Source organism: Pieris napi, chromosome 18 (assembly GCF_905475465.1).
Source record: "Pieris napi chromosome 18, ilPieNapi1.2, whole genome shotgun sequence".
Classification (NCBI taxonomy): Eukaryota; Metazoa; Arthropoda; class Insecta; order Lepidoptera; family Pieridae; genus Pieris; species Pieris napi.
In genome coordinates, this window is record NC_062251.1 from 6,953,846 (window position 1) to 6,968,771 (window position 14,926).

General features: G+C 35.8%; 1 protein-coding gene across 1 annotated transcript; it reads left to right on the forward strand.

Annotated features, from left to right (window-relative positions):
* The first annotated feature begins 2,698 nt into the window (after positions 1 to 2,698).
* LOC125058928 (cytoplasmic dynein 2 intermediate chain 2-like) lies at positions 2,699 to 13,890 on the forward strand. The gene is made up of 6 exons (XM_047663070.1): positions 2,699 to 3,214; positions 5,140 to 5,314; positions 7,487 to 7,626; positions 9,802 to 10,191; positions 11,269 to 11,450; positions 13,751 to 13,890. Exons 1-6 carry the CDS (start codon positions 2,759 to 2,761, stop codon positions 13,848 to 13,850), a joined length of 1,443 nt encoding a protein of 480 aa, XP_047519026.1. The 5' UTR covers positions 2,699 to 2,758; the 3' UTR covers positions 13,851 to 13,890.
* The last annotated feature ends 1,036 nt before the right edge of the window (positions 13,891 to 14,926 follow it).

A 14,926-nucleotide genomic window follows, 5' to 3' on the forward strand; every position in this document is an offset into this window, starting at 1 on the left:
ATGGCAAGGGCGTCGACGCGCGACGGTGTAATGCGGCCCCCCTTAGCAATCTAATTGCCCCACAGGTGGGCAATTAGATTGCTAAGGGGGGCGATAAAATTATTTGTAATTTGATATTCAGTTTTTCATTATTTTTAAAAAAATTTACTTACTGTATCCTAGTGATTTCTTCCTATAACCTATCATTTAAGATTCTTAAGTGAACAATTCAATTTTTATTATGAATGTTTCATTGGGGGCATAAGAATTGCCCCCTTTCCCCTCCCTTCCTCAACTTATCGAACTTTTTGCACACGTTTTTTTTTCTTATTGTATTTTAGGTTTAACTAGAAATATTGTTTTATTAACCTATATATTAAAATAAGCACAAAATGATTTTAAATCGTGATTTCTTTTCAAAACGTTTTAATCTTACACAGTAACTAAGGGAGCGTTCAAGTATTACTTCACGCAATTTTTGGAGATTATTGACCCCCCCCCCATGTAACGCGCCGTAACGTTTTTCTGTATAGTATAGTAAAACGTTTCGTGACCACCTAGTGACTTTTTATAACTAAAAGTTACCATTATGTGGTGTAAAGTACTGAAAAGTCGAAAATAATATTAACAACTAGAAAACTCGGCGAACTCCGTTTCGCCACCAGATGGCTTCGTTTTATGTAACATTTGGTTTGGTGATCCCGCTTTTCTGTTGAAATTTTTCTTTGCTATAAACCTCACGGAGCCCGAGACCTTTCCAACGAATGCAAAACCGTGGAAATCGGTTCTTGAGTTATAGCGTCAGGAAGGAAAACCCGACTTATTTTTATATAGTAGATAACGCGTAATTCAATACTTGAACGCTCCCTAAAGAAGTTGGATTAAGACCCTCATCATAATTTTAAATACTGTACACATTCGAAAGCACTATAAATGTCGAGTTAGTGTAATAAATAAGCATAAGCTAAGGAGGTTTTATTTAAAAAGAATTTAAAATATATGAATCACGTGTGCGGTTATCTTTAGCACTAGCTTATGTATAAATAATTGATAAAATGTCGTTTATTGTATTTTAATATATATTATTTGTTCGATAAGTGTTTTATTTTACCATCCTTTTTGTATTATAGTAACGAATTTTTATCCTCTCGTAAAACTTTACTGGCAATACTAATATCCATGACAGCGACGCTCTTACCGGCCAAGACTAGTATAGGTCGGTACAGTAAAGATCAACATAAACAGTTGCAAAACAATAACTGTCTCTTTTATACTCATAAGCTTGACCGAGCGCGAGAGAGACGGATAGTCTTTTCATGATGCATATTCAGTGTGACATCACGCCTCGCGCTTATTCACAGACACTACACAAGCACAAAGTGTAAATGTGTTGAAGCCGCCAGCTTTAGATAACATACCAATATGTGGCACTGTTGGTTGCGGCATCAAACATGCCAAACTGTTTGTTATGTTGTTCAAAAGCAGACTTAGGTGTTTAAAAAAAAATCCTTTATACACGTGCGAAGCCGGAGAGGGCTGTTTATGGTTAAGGATTAGACTTTTCTACCTAAAGCTGGGTCCAGACTCTCGCTAGACGCCTTCGCCACGAATGCACCACACTCACGCTTTATTTAGTTCCTCGCAACGTGTACGACAAGATGTCCTTAATTTGAATGTCTTGCGTTTATATAACAAATACAAAAAATAAATATCATAACATGCCGGTATAACAATTTAAGTTTTTTAGAGGCTAATAGTCGGCATTAATGATGTATTTCGACGTATAAACGTCTAGGTAATTAATCGATGAACGCCGGCTGCACGATAAAGCATGACTCATTGTCCTGTTACGCTCATTGTACGCTTGCGCCGCATCCATGCGCTATCTTCCGTTAGAAGACTTAAGTATGCAATAATTTCATCAATGATTTGTCACGTTAAACTGTCGTCTGTAAACTGACTTCACAGACAACCATTTTTAGTTTTGAACTTCTGTTCTGTCTTCTTTTATTCATTGATAAAATTCTATAAAAGCCATACACTAATGATTACTCCACTCCATCATGATAAGAAAACGCGCGTGTCCCAACAGTAGTTAACAACAAAGTAAGCAAGATTGAGATTGTGGTTGATGCTCTCGCCTCGCCCGCTCGCGTCCTTTAACTGAGAGCCGATGGCTGGCCATGCGTCATACTCGTGAACGGGTGCTACTTGTGGTGACTGGTCGTACTTGAATTCGTGTATGCGGTGATGTTAGTTATTTCGACTATGTGTTTGCGTGTTGTTCCCATGATAATGTAAGTGCGTGCCCCTAATTCACCATGCCTCCTACGGATAGAGGACAAATCTTTGTTTTTAATTTATTTTATTATTTATTACTTAAGATGTCATGAGGAACATGGTGTAATGGTTGCAGCTCGTTACAAACGTTGTGTAAAATAAAAAACTTGGCGATTAAAAAGAGTGGCGGAGAGTTTATTGCCAGTTCTTCTCTTCCGTTGTACGCCCTTGATTTGAGAACTGGCAGAAAGTATTTCATATATATATAATTTTTTAACGTTCTTAATGTGTTACCTATATGAATAAATGACTTTGACTCGCACCCCAAAAGCGGAGAGACGGCGAGGCGCCGTCCACACTCTCGTGCTTGCGCGTAGAGTGTGTGGATGGTCATTAAGGCTGTCTATGTCACTATTTTGACCGTTGCTATGGCAACGCCAGTCACTAATAACAAAACAACGACGCATAGATTTCGCAGTTCCATTATTTCGTTAAGAAAATGTCTGGATTAAGTGGTTATGACAGCGAAGCTGTTGGCTTTGACAGCATACCTCAAGCGAAACGTTCAGGAACTCAAAGCGGGACCCAAACAAATTTTTCCGCGTCTGGTGTCGGTTGTCAAACAACCCTCAATCACGACATTGGATGTACTGCCTCCGAAGTGGTAACCCCAATAAAAGAACCGGCCGGTCTTAACGAATTCCTTCGAAAGGTGGTACCAGCTATGATGGATCAGCTTGACCAGACAGAGAGGGACTTCTCCTCAGATTCCGATGATGAGGAGGTCCTTAACGCCAAGTTGTTCCAAGAACTGAAGCTCCTCGATGGCATTGGAGCTGGCGATCATCAGACAGCAGTTTTAGGTGTAACCTGGAGCAGTGCCGGGAATTCGTTGGCCGTTTCCATCGGAAAGTTGCAGCATGAGACTTGGTGTCAGAATACAGGTTTGATTAAGGTAAACCATCTTGACTTACTTGAGCAGTGTTGGCCTAGTGGCTTCAGCATGCGACTCTCATCCCTTAGGTCGTAGGTTCGACCAATGGACTTTATTTCTATGTGCGTATTTATCAATCGCTCGAATACTGAAGGAAAACTATGTGAGTAAATCGGATTGTGTTAGACCCAAAAAGTCAACGGTGTCAGGCACAGGTGGCTGATAACCTACTTGCCTATAAGATTGACAAATGATCATGAAACATATACAAAAATGTAAGGCCCAGAACTAAAAAGGTTGTAGTGCCACGGATTTATTTACTTTTATTTTACACAAATTATTATTAAAATACATTATCAAATTAATATTAATTATGTTTCATGCCGCGCTGCTTGCAAGCTGAAGTAGTTCCGAACCAATTCGACTTAGGGTCCTTCAAAAAAAGAACGTACCAATTCCTGAAAGGCCGGCAACGCACTCGCAAGCCCTGTGGTATCACTTTACATCAGGTTAGCCTCCTGCTCGTTTGCCTCCATACATTATTACATAAAAATTAAAAAATGTGAGCCGTCACGGGACGCCTGGCAGATGTGAAACATCGACATTATTTTGTAAAAGTAATATGCAGAAAAGAACAGATTGTGATAGGAGCTAAATATGTCATAATAATAAAATAAATAAATAAATTTATTTATTTATTTATTGAATAAACATTTATTTTCATTAAATACAAAAGTTTACGAATTTATTTCAAATCGTGACTACTTAATTCGTTTAATCAGTGACTTCGAAATACACACACCGTACACACTACTGCATATAGACTGTATATATATACCTACCATCATAAAGCGTGGCGACGCGTCGCCACGGCATGCGTCGCCACGCCAGAAATCGGTTTTACGTGCGGCTATAGATGTTTCACATCAAAAATGTATGATTTTTTTTCCAAAACTAGTATTTAATCACACATGGGTATAACTACAAACTAAGACTTCAAAAGCACCCCAATCAGCTAGCAGGACAGCTAACTATACCAGAAACTACTCGACGACAAAAAAAGCGGCGAGACATTTTTGATCAGGACAACCCAACACACTGAGTTTAAATAAGAACAGGCAGGCTCCGCTGAGAGTAGCGGCCTAAAGGCCGATTTACATTATCTTAGTGTTTAGGAGAGTGCTTTAGGATAGTACTTTAGTTGAAACATGTAAACGCTACTTGCTTTAGTAAACGCTACTTGCTATAGTACGGTTCTACTTGACTTTCAAGTTGAATCAAAATAGAATCGCTTTTTATTTTTGTTTCAAGTGATACCCCTTCCGCGCCCGCGCACCCCCCGAGATCTTCCCTCGTTGTGTGTAAACACGTAATTTAGTCAAATCTTTAGGAGAGTGCATAAGTGCCGTGAAACGCGTGCGTGTTTTTTGATTTTTATAGATGACTAAATGGTCGGAAGATACAACTATCAAATTTGTGTCTGAATATGTTGTTCACGAATGTTTGTGGAACGTTAAAAACAATTTATACAAAAACAAACCGGCTAAGCATACGGCATACACTGCCTTAAAAGAAGCTATTTTGTTTATTATTTATATTTAGTTTATTTATTTCGAATAAAATCTCGTCTTCTATTTGTTCCATAACTACAGTTAGTATTTTGCGTAGAATAGAGCGTATTTGCCGACGTCGTTGCGCGTTCATTGTGGCGCTGTAATGATCCTCTACTGGAAGAAATGTAAACGTTCACTCGCAACGCACTAAAGCACTAAAGAACTTGCCTTTCAAGTTGTACTAAAGCACTCTCCTAAACACTAAGATAATGTAAATCGGCCCTTACACGTTAATAAGCTCTCAACGTATCTACTTATAGTCGCAAAGACTGATTGTATGATTAATAATTAAAAAAAAAAAAGAAGTATTTTAAGGTTTTTAAATGGTTATAGGTTTTCACATTGAAGAGAGCTGGCGGAGAGAAATTTGTGCACAGCTTAGATATATCTGAAAAGAACTGCGTGACAATTGTCAAATATCACCCATCTGTCGCCGCGTTGCTCGCGTATGGGACTACGTCTGGCGAAGTTGTATTATGCAATTTAATGAATGGAAACATGGAGGAAGGTATTTATTTAAGCACACAATCAATCAAAAAATTATAATAAGTTCATTTGTTTATTACTGTAATACAATTTTTTGAAGTCAAACTTCTTTATCGACGTTGGAAAAAAATTTACACACATTTGTCACATTTTTCGGTTACGCGCCATCTTTTTCTTGTCCCTACCACGGTTGATCCGAAGAGATTCGAAGCCATTTGTAACAAAAATATATAATAACGATAACAATGATAGTATACTAATAATTCTATTACAATTAATGAAATTCTGTAATAATCTTAGTACTACATAGTAGTACAGTAATAAGTTAAAATGAAATAATTGTATATTATTTGTAATCATGTCTATGATAATAAAAGCCTTTTGTTAAACTTTATCTAATTTAACTTTATTTAACGAATTTCTGTAAAGTTGCATATAGTAGATCATTTTTCGAAAAATAAGGTCATAAAGAAGTTTCACTTCTTACGTGTGTACACCTAGTACACGCAGACATTTTTTTTTAAAGACAATTCTCACCAATTGACCTAGTCCCATACTAAGCTAGTGAAGCTTGTGTTATGGGTACTAGGCAACGGATATACGTACATATTATAGATAGATAGACATATAAAATATACATAATTGAACACCGAAGACCTAAGCACAACACCAAATGCTCATCACATCGATGTTCGTCTCAGCCGGGGATCGAACCCGGGACCCATGGATTCGCAGTCAGGGGTACTGTACTAACCACTAGACCAATGAGTCGTCAAATATTGTTACGAGCTAGGGGATCGGATAGAAAACGCCGTAGATCTCTTCAAGGGTTTATTTTTAAATAAATCTACGAGGAATTTGTTTACACTGAAAAGCCACAAATTACGCACAGAAACACACTAATTATCACACACAAAATACGGTCACTAGTTCAATTACGCGCACATCACACACACTGCACTTTTCTTCCTGAAAACTGTATCGCTCGACTACATGTTCTGAAACTGCCTGAAAACGAGGGTAACTATACAATGGTAAATAAGCTTATTACAATATTCTAATATGTAATAGAGCCTGTCATAAAACGACTCTTATATTTCAGCTTGCTGAAAATGTCTCTAACTTGTGGAAACATTTTAGTCAACGCAAAGCGAATTCGTAACAATATTATAGTAGCGGGTGTAAAATATTTTTTTCTAAAATCACATATCATTTTATATCGAATTCGTGTCAGTTCAAGAAATTAAGATTTTGAAGTGAATGTGAAAGTGAGGAGATGCATAACCAAGCTTTGATCTTAATCGAAGACATGTGTTACCTCATCAAAAAATGTTGTATATCAGAAAGTGCTTTGACATGCAGTATCGCAATTTTGGCGCTAGAGAGAAGAGGCCTAATGTGTAAAAGTGTCATTCTTCTTTCGCAATGGCAAGCAATAAAACATTTCTGTATTTGCAAAGAATGTTGTATTATTGTTATTAGAAAAAACTTTTTTGTTTCGTCTGTAAATTATATTCACTTATTGTGCACTCTTGTCAATCTAGAGTCGCCTGTTAGGGCAATAAATTTCTAGTATGTGATAGAGTCTGGCTATTGAAAGTTGATACTGAAAAAGCGCGGCAAATTTAAAAAATATCAGCATGGCAGCCCTAAAGTAAAAAGGAAAGTTAGAACAACTCACTTTGATACTTTGACATTCATTTTTATTTTACTAGTGGATGCTTGCAATCATTACGGTTTTGTGGACATAAGTTTCATCTAAGTAGATTATTGGCTTGCCTTCTGCACGTTTCGATGCAATGGTACGCAAAAAGCGATGTCTCCATGCAGCTATATCATAACGTTCAATTAATAATGAACGTTCGTTTTTGTTTTTCTTAAATTCATAACCGTTGGCTAATAATCTCAAGACTATCTGTAAAAGAACAATAACATTATCTAAATTACTAAAACTAATATGAACTTATTTAAAATAAAAAAATATCAAGACATTTTGACCGTACTAACTTTAGTGTTGTCATATAAAAAGTTTGCAAAAAAATCCAGTATCTACGTTCATTAGCAGACTCTAGAGCCCCTGTTGAATCGACCCTAAAACATAAATTAGAAAGATCAAGGAAACATTTCATACCACCTGTCTTCGTAATATACATACTATATATCCAAAATGAGGAACATATAAAAATAAACACAGGTACCCAACTTGCTTCACCATCTGGTTGCCATGGATCCCGACGTGTGTCGGCTTTGCAGTGGGCAGACGCTCCACTCGCAAACGTATACCTCATCATGCAGATCCACAATAAGGGGAAGAGACGAGGGGCAGCTGATCAGGTTTTTTATTCATTATATTATTTAACTATGAGCAGTGCTAGGCTTATTAATGCCCGCCTTTCACTGCGAGCAGAACGGACCCATTACGGACTCTCCTATGATTGATTTATCGTTTTCATACATGTGCTTCCACCAAAGCGGAGCGGAAGAAAGAGAAAGAGTCACACACGAGGTTAGCGAGTTGAGTGAGTTTCCCACGGAAATGAAAATAAATAATTGAAGTGAAACTTCTTTATCGGGGTTGGAAAAAAATTTAGTGTAACATTTTTTCGTTACGCGTCACGTTTTTCGGTTACGCGCCATGTTCCTTTTTGAAGTCACTTCAACTTCTTTAAACAACTTCTTTATCGGCGTTGGATTTTTTTTATTTATTATTTATTATTTATTATTATTTATTATTTATTATTTATTATTTATTATTTATTATTTATTATTTATTATTTATTATTTATTATTTATTATTTATTATTTATTATTTATTATTTATTATTTATTATTTATTATTTATTATTTATTATTTATTATTTATTATTTATTATTTATTATTTATTATTTATTATTTATTATTTATTATTTATTATTTATTATTTATTATTTATTATTTATTATTTATTATTTATTATTTATTATTTATTATTTATTATTTATTATTTATTATTTATTATTTATTATTTATTATTTATTATTTATTATTTATTATTTATTATTTATTATTTATTATTTATTATTTATTATTTATTATTTATTATTTATTATTTATTATTTATTATTTATTATTTATTATTTATTATTTATTATTTATTATTTATTATTTATTATTTATTATTTATTATTTATTATTTATTATTTATTATTTATTATTTATTATTTATTATTTATTATTTATTATTTATTATTTATTATTTATTATTTATTATTTATTATTTATTATTTATTATTTATTATTTATTATTTATTATTTATTATTTATTATCTATTATTTATTATTTATTATTCGACACTTAATATTTTAATGACAATAAAATTCATTAAATTCCTAACATATCTTCCTTTTTCCGTCCCTCTAAGTATCGGAAATCTAAACTTTTAGATTTGTATAAATATGAACAACACTCAAGATTAGTTTGCCACTGAAGTTTCACTTCTGACATGTGTACTTTGTACACACACACTTTTTTTTTTCTTTTTTTATACATACGATGATTCGTTACGAATATAGCGGAGTCCGTAATAGGTCCGTTCCGCTCGCAGTGAAAGGTGGGCATAAGAGTTCAGAGAAGTTATTCGGATGTGCAGCAAAAAAAAGCAGCTGAGTTTCATCGTCGAACCAAGAGGCAGAATACGAAATTCTAGCCGTGTCAATCGACATCCGTTCCACAACAGTTTCCACAACCATTATGTGGAAGCTGTCTACTGAAGTATGTCCTTCAAGAAAAGAGCGTAACAATTCAGCGTGCAACTCTTATCCCTGAGGTCATAGGTTCAATCCCAGCTGTGCACCATTGTCTTTCTGTCTATGTGCGAATTTAACCCTCGCACGGTGAAGAGAGAACATCGGTATTGAAGCCAAAAAGTCGACAGCATGTGTCAGGCACAGAAAGCTGATCACCTACTTGTTTATTAAGAAAAATAAATTAGGCAACGGATACAGAAATCTGAGGCCCAGACCTCAGGATTATATTATATAAGGTTATAGCACTACTTTATTATATAATACGTACTAATAATAATAATAGGTGGTGCAAATAAAAATATCCCTATAGAGTAAATTAGTATTTCAAACTCAAACTCAAAATAACTATATTCATATAGGTAATAAGTAGAACTATGAACGTCAGAAAATAAGTTTAATTAAAATTGTAAATTAACATTTCCTACCAGTTCGCAAGTCAAGAGCGTATAGCGGGCAAAAAACTTTCCGCCGTTCTTTTTAATCGCCAAGTTTTGAGTCATACAAATAGTTTGAACTGGAGCAAATCAATCCCAAGAATTAGGATCATTTAAATATTCGTCAATAGTATAAAAAGCTTTATTGATTAATTTACGTTTAACGAGAGCTTTGAATTTATTTACTGATAATTCTCTAATTTCGCTCCCAAGCGAAATTAGAGAATTATTGTTGTAAAAACGAATACAATTTCCATATAAGGAGTGGTTTATCATCTTCCATTCCAGGTGCTATTCTCATCTGGAAGCGACGGAACGTTGAACGTGTGGCAGGTGAACGCAAATCAGAAAGTATTCGAAAATATAACATCCTACCAAATCAATTCAACACGAAAAGTCGTCCCTGACATCACGTGCTTCGACTTTGTGAAGTTCTACCCGCTGCGCGCGAGTTCTGACAAAGTACCCGACGATATTTTCGTCGTTGGGGCAAAGTGTGGGAGGCTGTTTCTATGCAAAATCCATGAACATATTGATCCTGTATATGAAGTGTTGGAGGGGCACGGCACCTGTGTGCTGGACGTCGCGTTTGGTGTCCAGAAGCCGAATATTTTTGTCTCTATAGCTATTGATTCCGAGTTGAGGGTGTATGATGTGATGCAGAATGCTCCGATAAAGGTATATAATTACGGCTCATGCCCACGAGACGGTTTTTCGCCGGGCTTAGGCGCGAAACATACAGAAAAGGCGTAAGGTGAAGGTGCGGCGCAGGCGCAGAGCCGGCGTGGAATAGATAAGGCACGGATGCGACTTAAATTATATCATAGAGGCGAAGAGACGGCACAAAGAGTCATTACGCAGGCTGACTTTATCGTGATAGCACGTCTTCCTCTTCAGATGACGAAGTTGCGCTCGCTTTGCGCAACAGGCGACGAAACGACGTGCCTGTGCCACGCCGCTTGCGTATAATTAACAACGTGCAGCTTACGTACATTTTGTATTGACGCGTTTTGAAGCGGCAAGATGCCTGCGCCTCGCCTTCACCTTATGCCTTTTCTGTGTGTTTCGCACCTAAGCCGGGTCGACGTACCATCGTAAGTCTTGTATGGGACACTATGACGCCAACCACACGGCGCTGGCTAACTCCGCAACCGGGCACGGTGCTCGCTGCGTCTCCGCTCTGTGCGGTGAAACCGTCTTGTGTGCAAGCTCGGACGGTTTCTACCCGGCGCCGGCAAAAAATCGGGGCGTGTTAAAACCGTCTCGTGGGCATGAGCCCTTATGGTTCAGCGTGTGATACTTAAAACTTTTTTTTCTATTATATTATTTATTTCAACTATTTTTAAATAGCAACTAACAGACCGGACATACGTCCTGTATAGATATATTTAATACAAAATTTCAAACTTAAAAAACAGTCAAAAATTCATCTAATTGTAAATAATCGGAACTATTCTGGATTCCACTTAAAAACTCATCAAAATCGGTCAACCGATTTATTGCATTCCGGCTTTGTCGGGAAAGATTCGACAGTCTTGGTCATGGCATGGTTAATAATAATTCCAATTTTTTTTTTTTTACTAAAATACATGTTTATACATAACATACTAACAAATTATACTAATGACGTACATTTTGTTAGTTTATTTACTGCAGTTTATCTCCCCCCCCCTTTGTCAGATATGTGTATATATGTCTTGTCGATAAGTGTCAGGTTATAAACATATGATATTCAGAAACAATTGAACTTTGAAGGTTCTGTGCCTGGACTGGCCAATCTCGTGTATGGCCTGGCTCCCCACAATACCATGTGTGGTGCTTGGTCAAGCCGAAGAGGGGGAGATCAAAGTGTACAATGTGTCAGCTGGAAAACCGGTACCGGTTGAGGGATTTACCGGTAACACGTGCGTCACTTGCGTGGCTGTTAGTCAGATTGGGTAAGAACATTGCAACAAAAAAAAACGTGGTAGAAGTGAAACCTTCAAACACATAGTTTTTATAATTAATAATATGTAAATTAGACTTTTCACTAATTAAATGCAGGATTATGTTAAATTTTAATTTATAAGTTTAATATCAAATATTGATATTATTAATATTGATAATTTGGTAAAAACTAAAATAAAAATTGAAATTCGATGATTATTACTTGTTGAATTTTTTGCACATCTATGTTTTTTAATTCAGAAATAATCAATGACACGTTAATTTAAAGTTTATACACTGCACAATGCTTCCCATCTCATTCTCTCCCATGCCAAATCCTACGAATTTATGCGTCTGTCTCTTTTTACTGTCGCTTTCTCACTCTCTCCCACGCCAAATCCTATTAATTTGTGTCTGTCTCTTTTTACTGTCGCTTTTTCCATTGCATCCGGTTTGAAATCACAACGATTCTAAAGAAGTTTCACTTCAATAATCAATGCACAGTTTTTATATTTGACGTGATAACGTCTTTAAAATCGTTTTAGTCGGGTGACATGTTCAGAAACTTGTGTCACACCAAAACCTCACGAGCGCGATCGCAGGTATAACGAGAGAGAGACGGACCGATCTCCCGTCTCATCTCGAGCGCTGCCAGTCATTTCGTGAATGTATGAAGAAAAATGTATATCATAGTCGAATAAGTAAACTTGTCATTTTACACCCGAAATTTATCATCAAAAGTGTGAATAAAACGATAGATGTAATTTAAAATTTGAAAAAATTGTTATCTTCATTAATTCCTTACTTCCCAAAAACTTATATCACCAATAAGACGTTATCACGTAAACATCTCGATCGTAAACCTACTTTACAAACAACCAATATTTTTTTTAATATTAAGACTAGATAATAGATATTTTACTAATATTAAGAGCAGTGTTGGCCTAGTGGCTTCAGCGTGCGACTCCCTGCGCATCCTTGAGGTCGATCCCCGGCTGTGCACCAATGGACTTTCTTTCTATGTGGGCATTTAACATTAGCTCGGATGAAGGAAAACATCATGAGGAAACCGACTTAAATGACTATGATATTATGGCGAAAGAATGGTGTAATTTCAATACTATACAATATATTTTACCTACTTCAAAAAGGCTTAACACACGCTCGTACGGTGAAAGAAAACATCGTAAAAAGTCGACACATTTGCCTATTATAGATATAGATACAGAAATGTTAGGTCCAGACTTAAAAGGTTCTAGGCTTCATTTTGAAAGTTTATGTATGTTTGTCTAAAGATTATTCTGAACGCGACGATGATTTTGATATTATTATTATGTATAGAAACAGACTAGCAGCTTAATAAGCTGATGCGCGTGTATTTTGAGATTTGGAGTAACTATCCAATCTATTTTTAAAGGAGTTCAAAGGTGGTGCACTGATTACACTTTCCGGAAGCCTATTCCAGTCAGCCACTACTCGGTTAGGGAGAAAGTTCTTTAGGGAAATTGTCTTAAGTTTTAAAGAACTACCCCTAAATGTGTATTTTCACTTAAAATAAAGAGCTTCTCAATTCCTGGAACATTATAGTGGCCAGTGAGGATTTTATAGATTTCAATGAGATTTCCTCTTAATCTCCTACTTCCTAAATCAGTATGGTCAAGTGCTTTCAAACGCTAATTATAAGATATCTATCTAGACTAATACTAATAATATTATAAAGAGGAAAGATTTGATTTTTTGTTTGTTTGAAATGAATAGGCTCCGAAACTACTGGACCGATTTCAATTCAAATTCTTTCACCGTTGGCAAGCTCCACTATTCCCGAGTGACATAGGCTATGTTTCATTTTCAAAAAAAATAGGGATGCTTACTAAAACTTGAATAATCTAACCCAAGGTGTAAAAAAATAAACAACACTACTACTAAAACTTCTTTCAATCGCGTGCGAAAACTATTATGTATTTTAATTTTTCAGGACACATCACTTTCTATAAAAAATGTCGCGACAGCATGTCTCTATCTTTTATAGTTACGTCACAACCATCGTCCTTTTATTAATTTTTTTTATTAAAATACCACTGGAAAAGGCTCTTTATTCGTACCTAGGTATTGATCCTTATCAAAATAATTACCAACGTTTCACATAAGCTACAATTTAATGGCATAACCACCAAAAGCATGGTGGATTGGTGTTCTCCTGCCGTTTCTCTTGAATAGTTTACTACTATGTAATATAACAAAAATCTTAGCCACAGCAACGCTTGGCCGAGTCTACTAGTGTTTCAATATTTTTGTATTTTCGAATTTTCAGGACTTGTCGCATTGCTTCAGGAGACGCGGAAGGTCGCTTGCGCATTTGGGAACTCCCAACACGACGCATTCGGCTGACGGGAGATGATCTAGACTTTTAATTTAATACTATTGTTATTTAATAAATTTTATTTTTTATACTTTTTATTGTTTTATTTCCCTCCGTAATCTAAAATAGGGACGGTATTTCTGTGTCTCTTTCATCAACTGGAATCGAATCTTAAATAAAAGTAGTATGGATTCCCGGGCACTGCCTCACCCACTGCTTCGGTAAAAAAAGCTGTTTCGGAGGCAGCGCCCGCCTAAAAAAAAAAAAAAAAAAGTTTGTACTCTAACCCCACTAAACAGGACGTGCGGAGTCGAATGCACTCACTCCTGAACTGATAGCTCTAACCGTTCCAGAGATAGCTTTCCCAAAACCTTGCTAATTACTTACTAATCACCACCTTATCAGTTACTATTTCCTGCACGAAATCCCCACTCATTATCTAATTACTTAATGACTCAGTACGAATGCATCGTTATCTACTTTCCTACATTCACTAACCCGATCTATGGCTATAAAAGAAAAATAGAATAATATAATATAATAAACTATATCTAACCTAACCTAACCTACGGGTCTAAGCAAACAACAATAAATATACCTACATTAACACCATTATCTATAATAAAATTAGATGTAAGGGTTACATATTTAAATAAAACATTTTTATTCCAGGTATTATTCTTTTATTTATATGTCCATTATATTTCTATACAAATTTACTAGCACCGTATCATTGTTCTCTGAGTCACACGTAAAATTTCTAAGGAAGTCTTCTAATCTCATCCCTCTGAACTTGTAATATATGTATACCAAACAGTACTCTCCGCACACCGCCGATAGGTAATCCTGAACCGTAAGGTTATTGTATCTCCACATGCAACAATTCCTCCTTAAAAATCCTTCTATTGCTTCAATAGGTTTACGTCCAAACGAATCAAAGTATTCCCCAACTCTTTCGACGTTTATATGAATAGCCACCCAATGAGACCCCGGCTGTGAATCAGGGTCAAGATTGCATATGATAAGTGCTGGCACCTGAGCATACATCGGCAATCGATTTGAAGGATATACGTTGCTCTGGAGGCTGGGATGTATTCTACGAAGACTCATTTGCACTTCTAGTGTGTT

Coding starts and splice junctions, on each gene's coding strand:
- LOC125058928 (XM_047663070.1), top strand. CDS start 2,759: ATGTCTGGATTAAGTGGTTATGACAGCGAAGCTGTTGGCTTTGACAGC. Junction 5,315..7,486: donor GAATGGAAACATGGAGGAAG/GTATTTATTTAA, acceptor AAATAAACACAG/GTACCCAACTTGCTTCACCA. Junction 10,192..11,268: donor TGCAGAATGCTCCGATAAAG/GTATATAATTAC, acceptor TGAACTTTGAAG/GTTCTGTGCCTGGACTGGCC.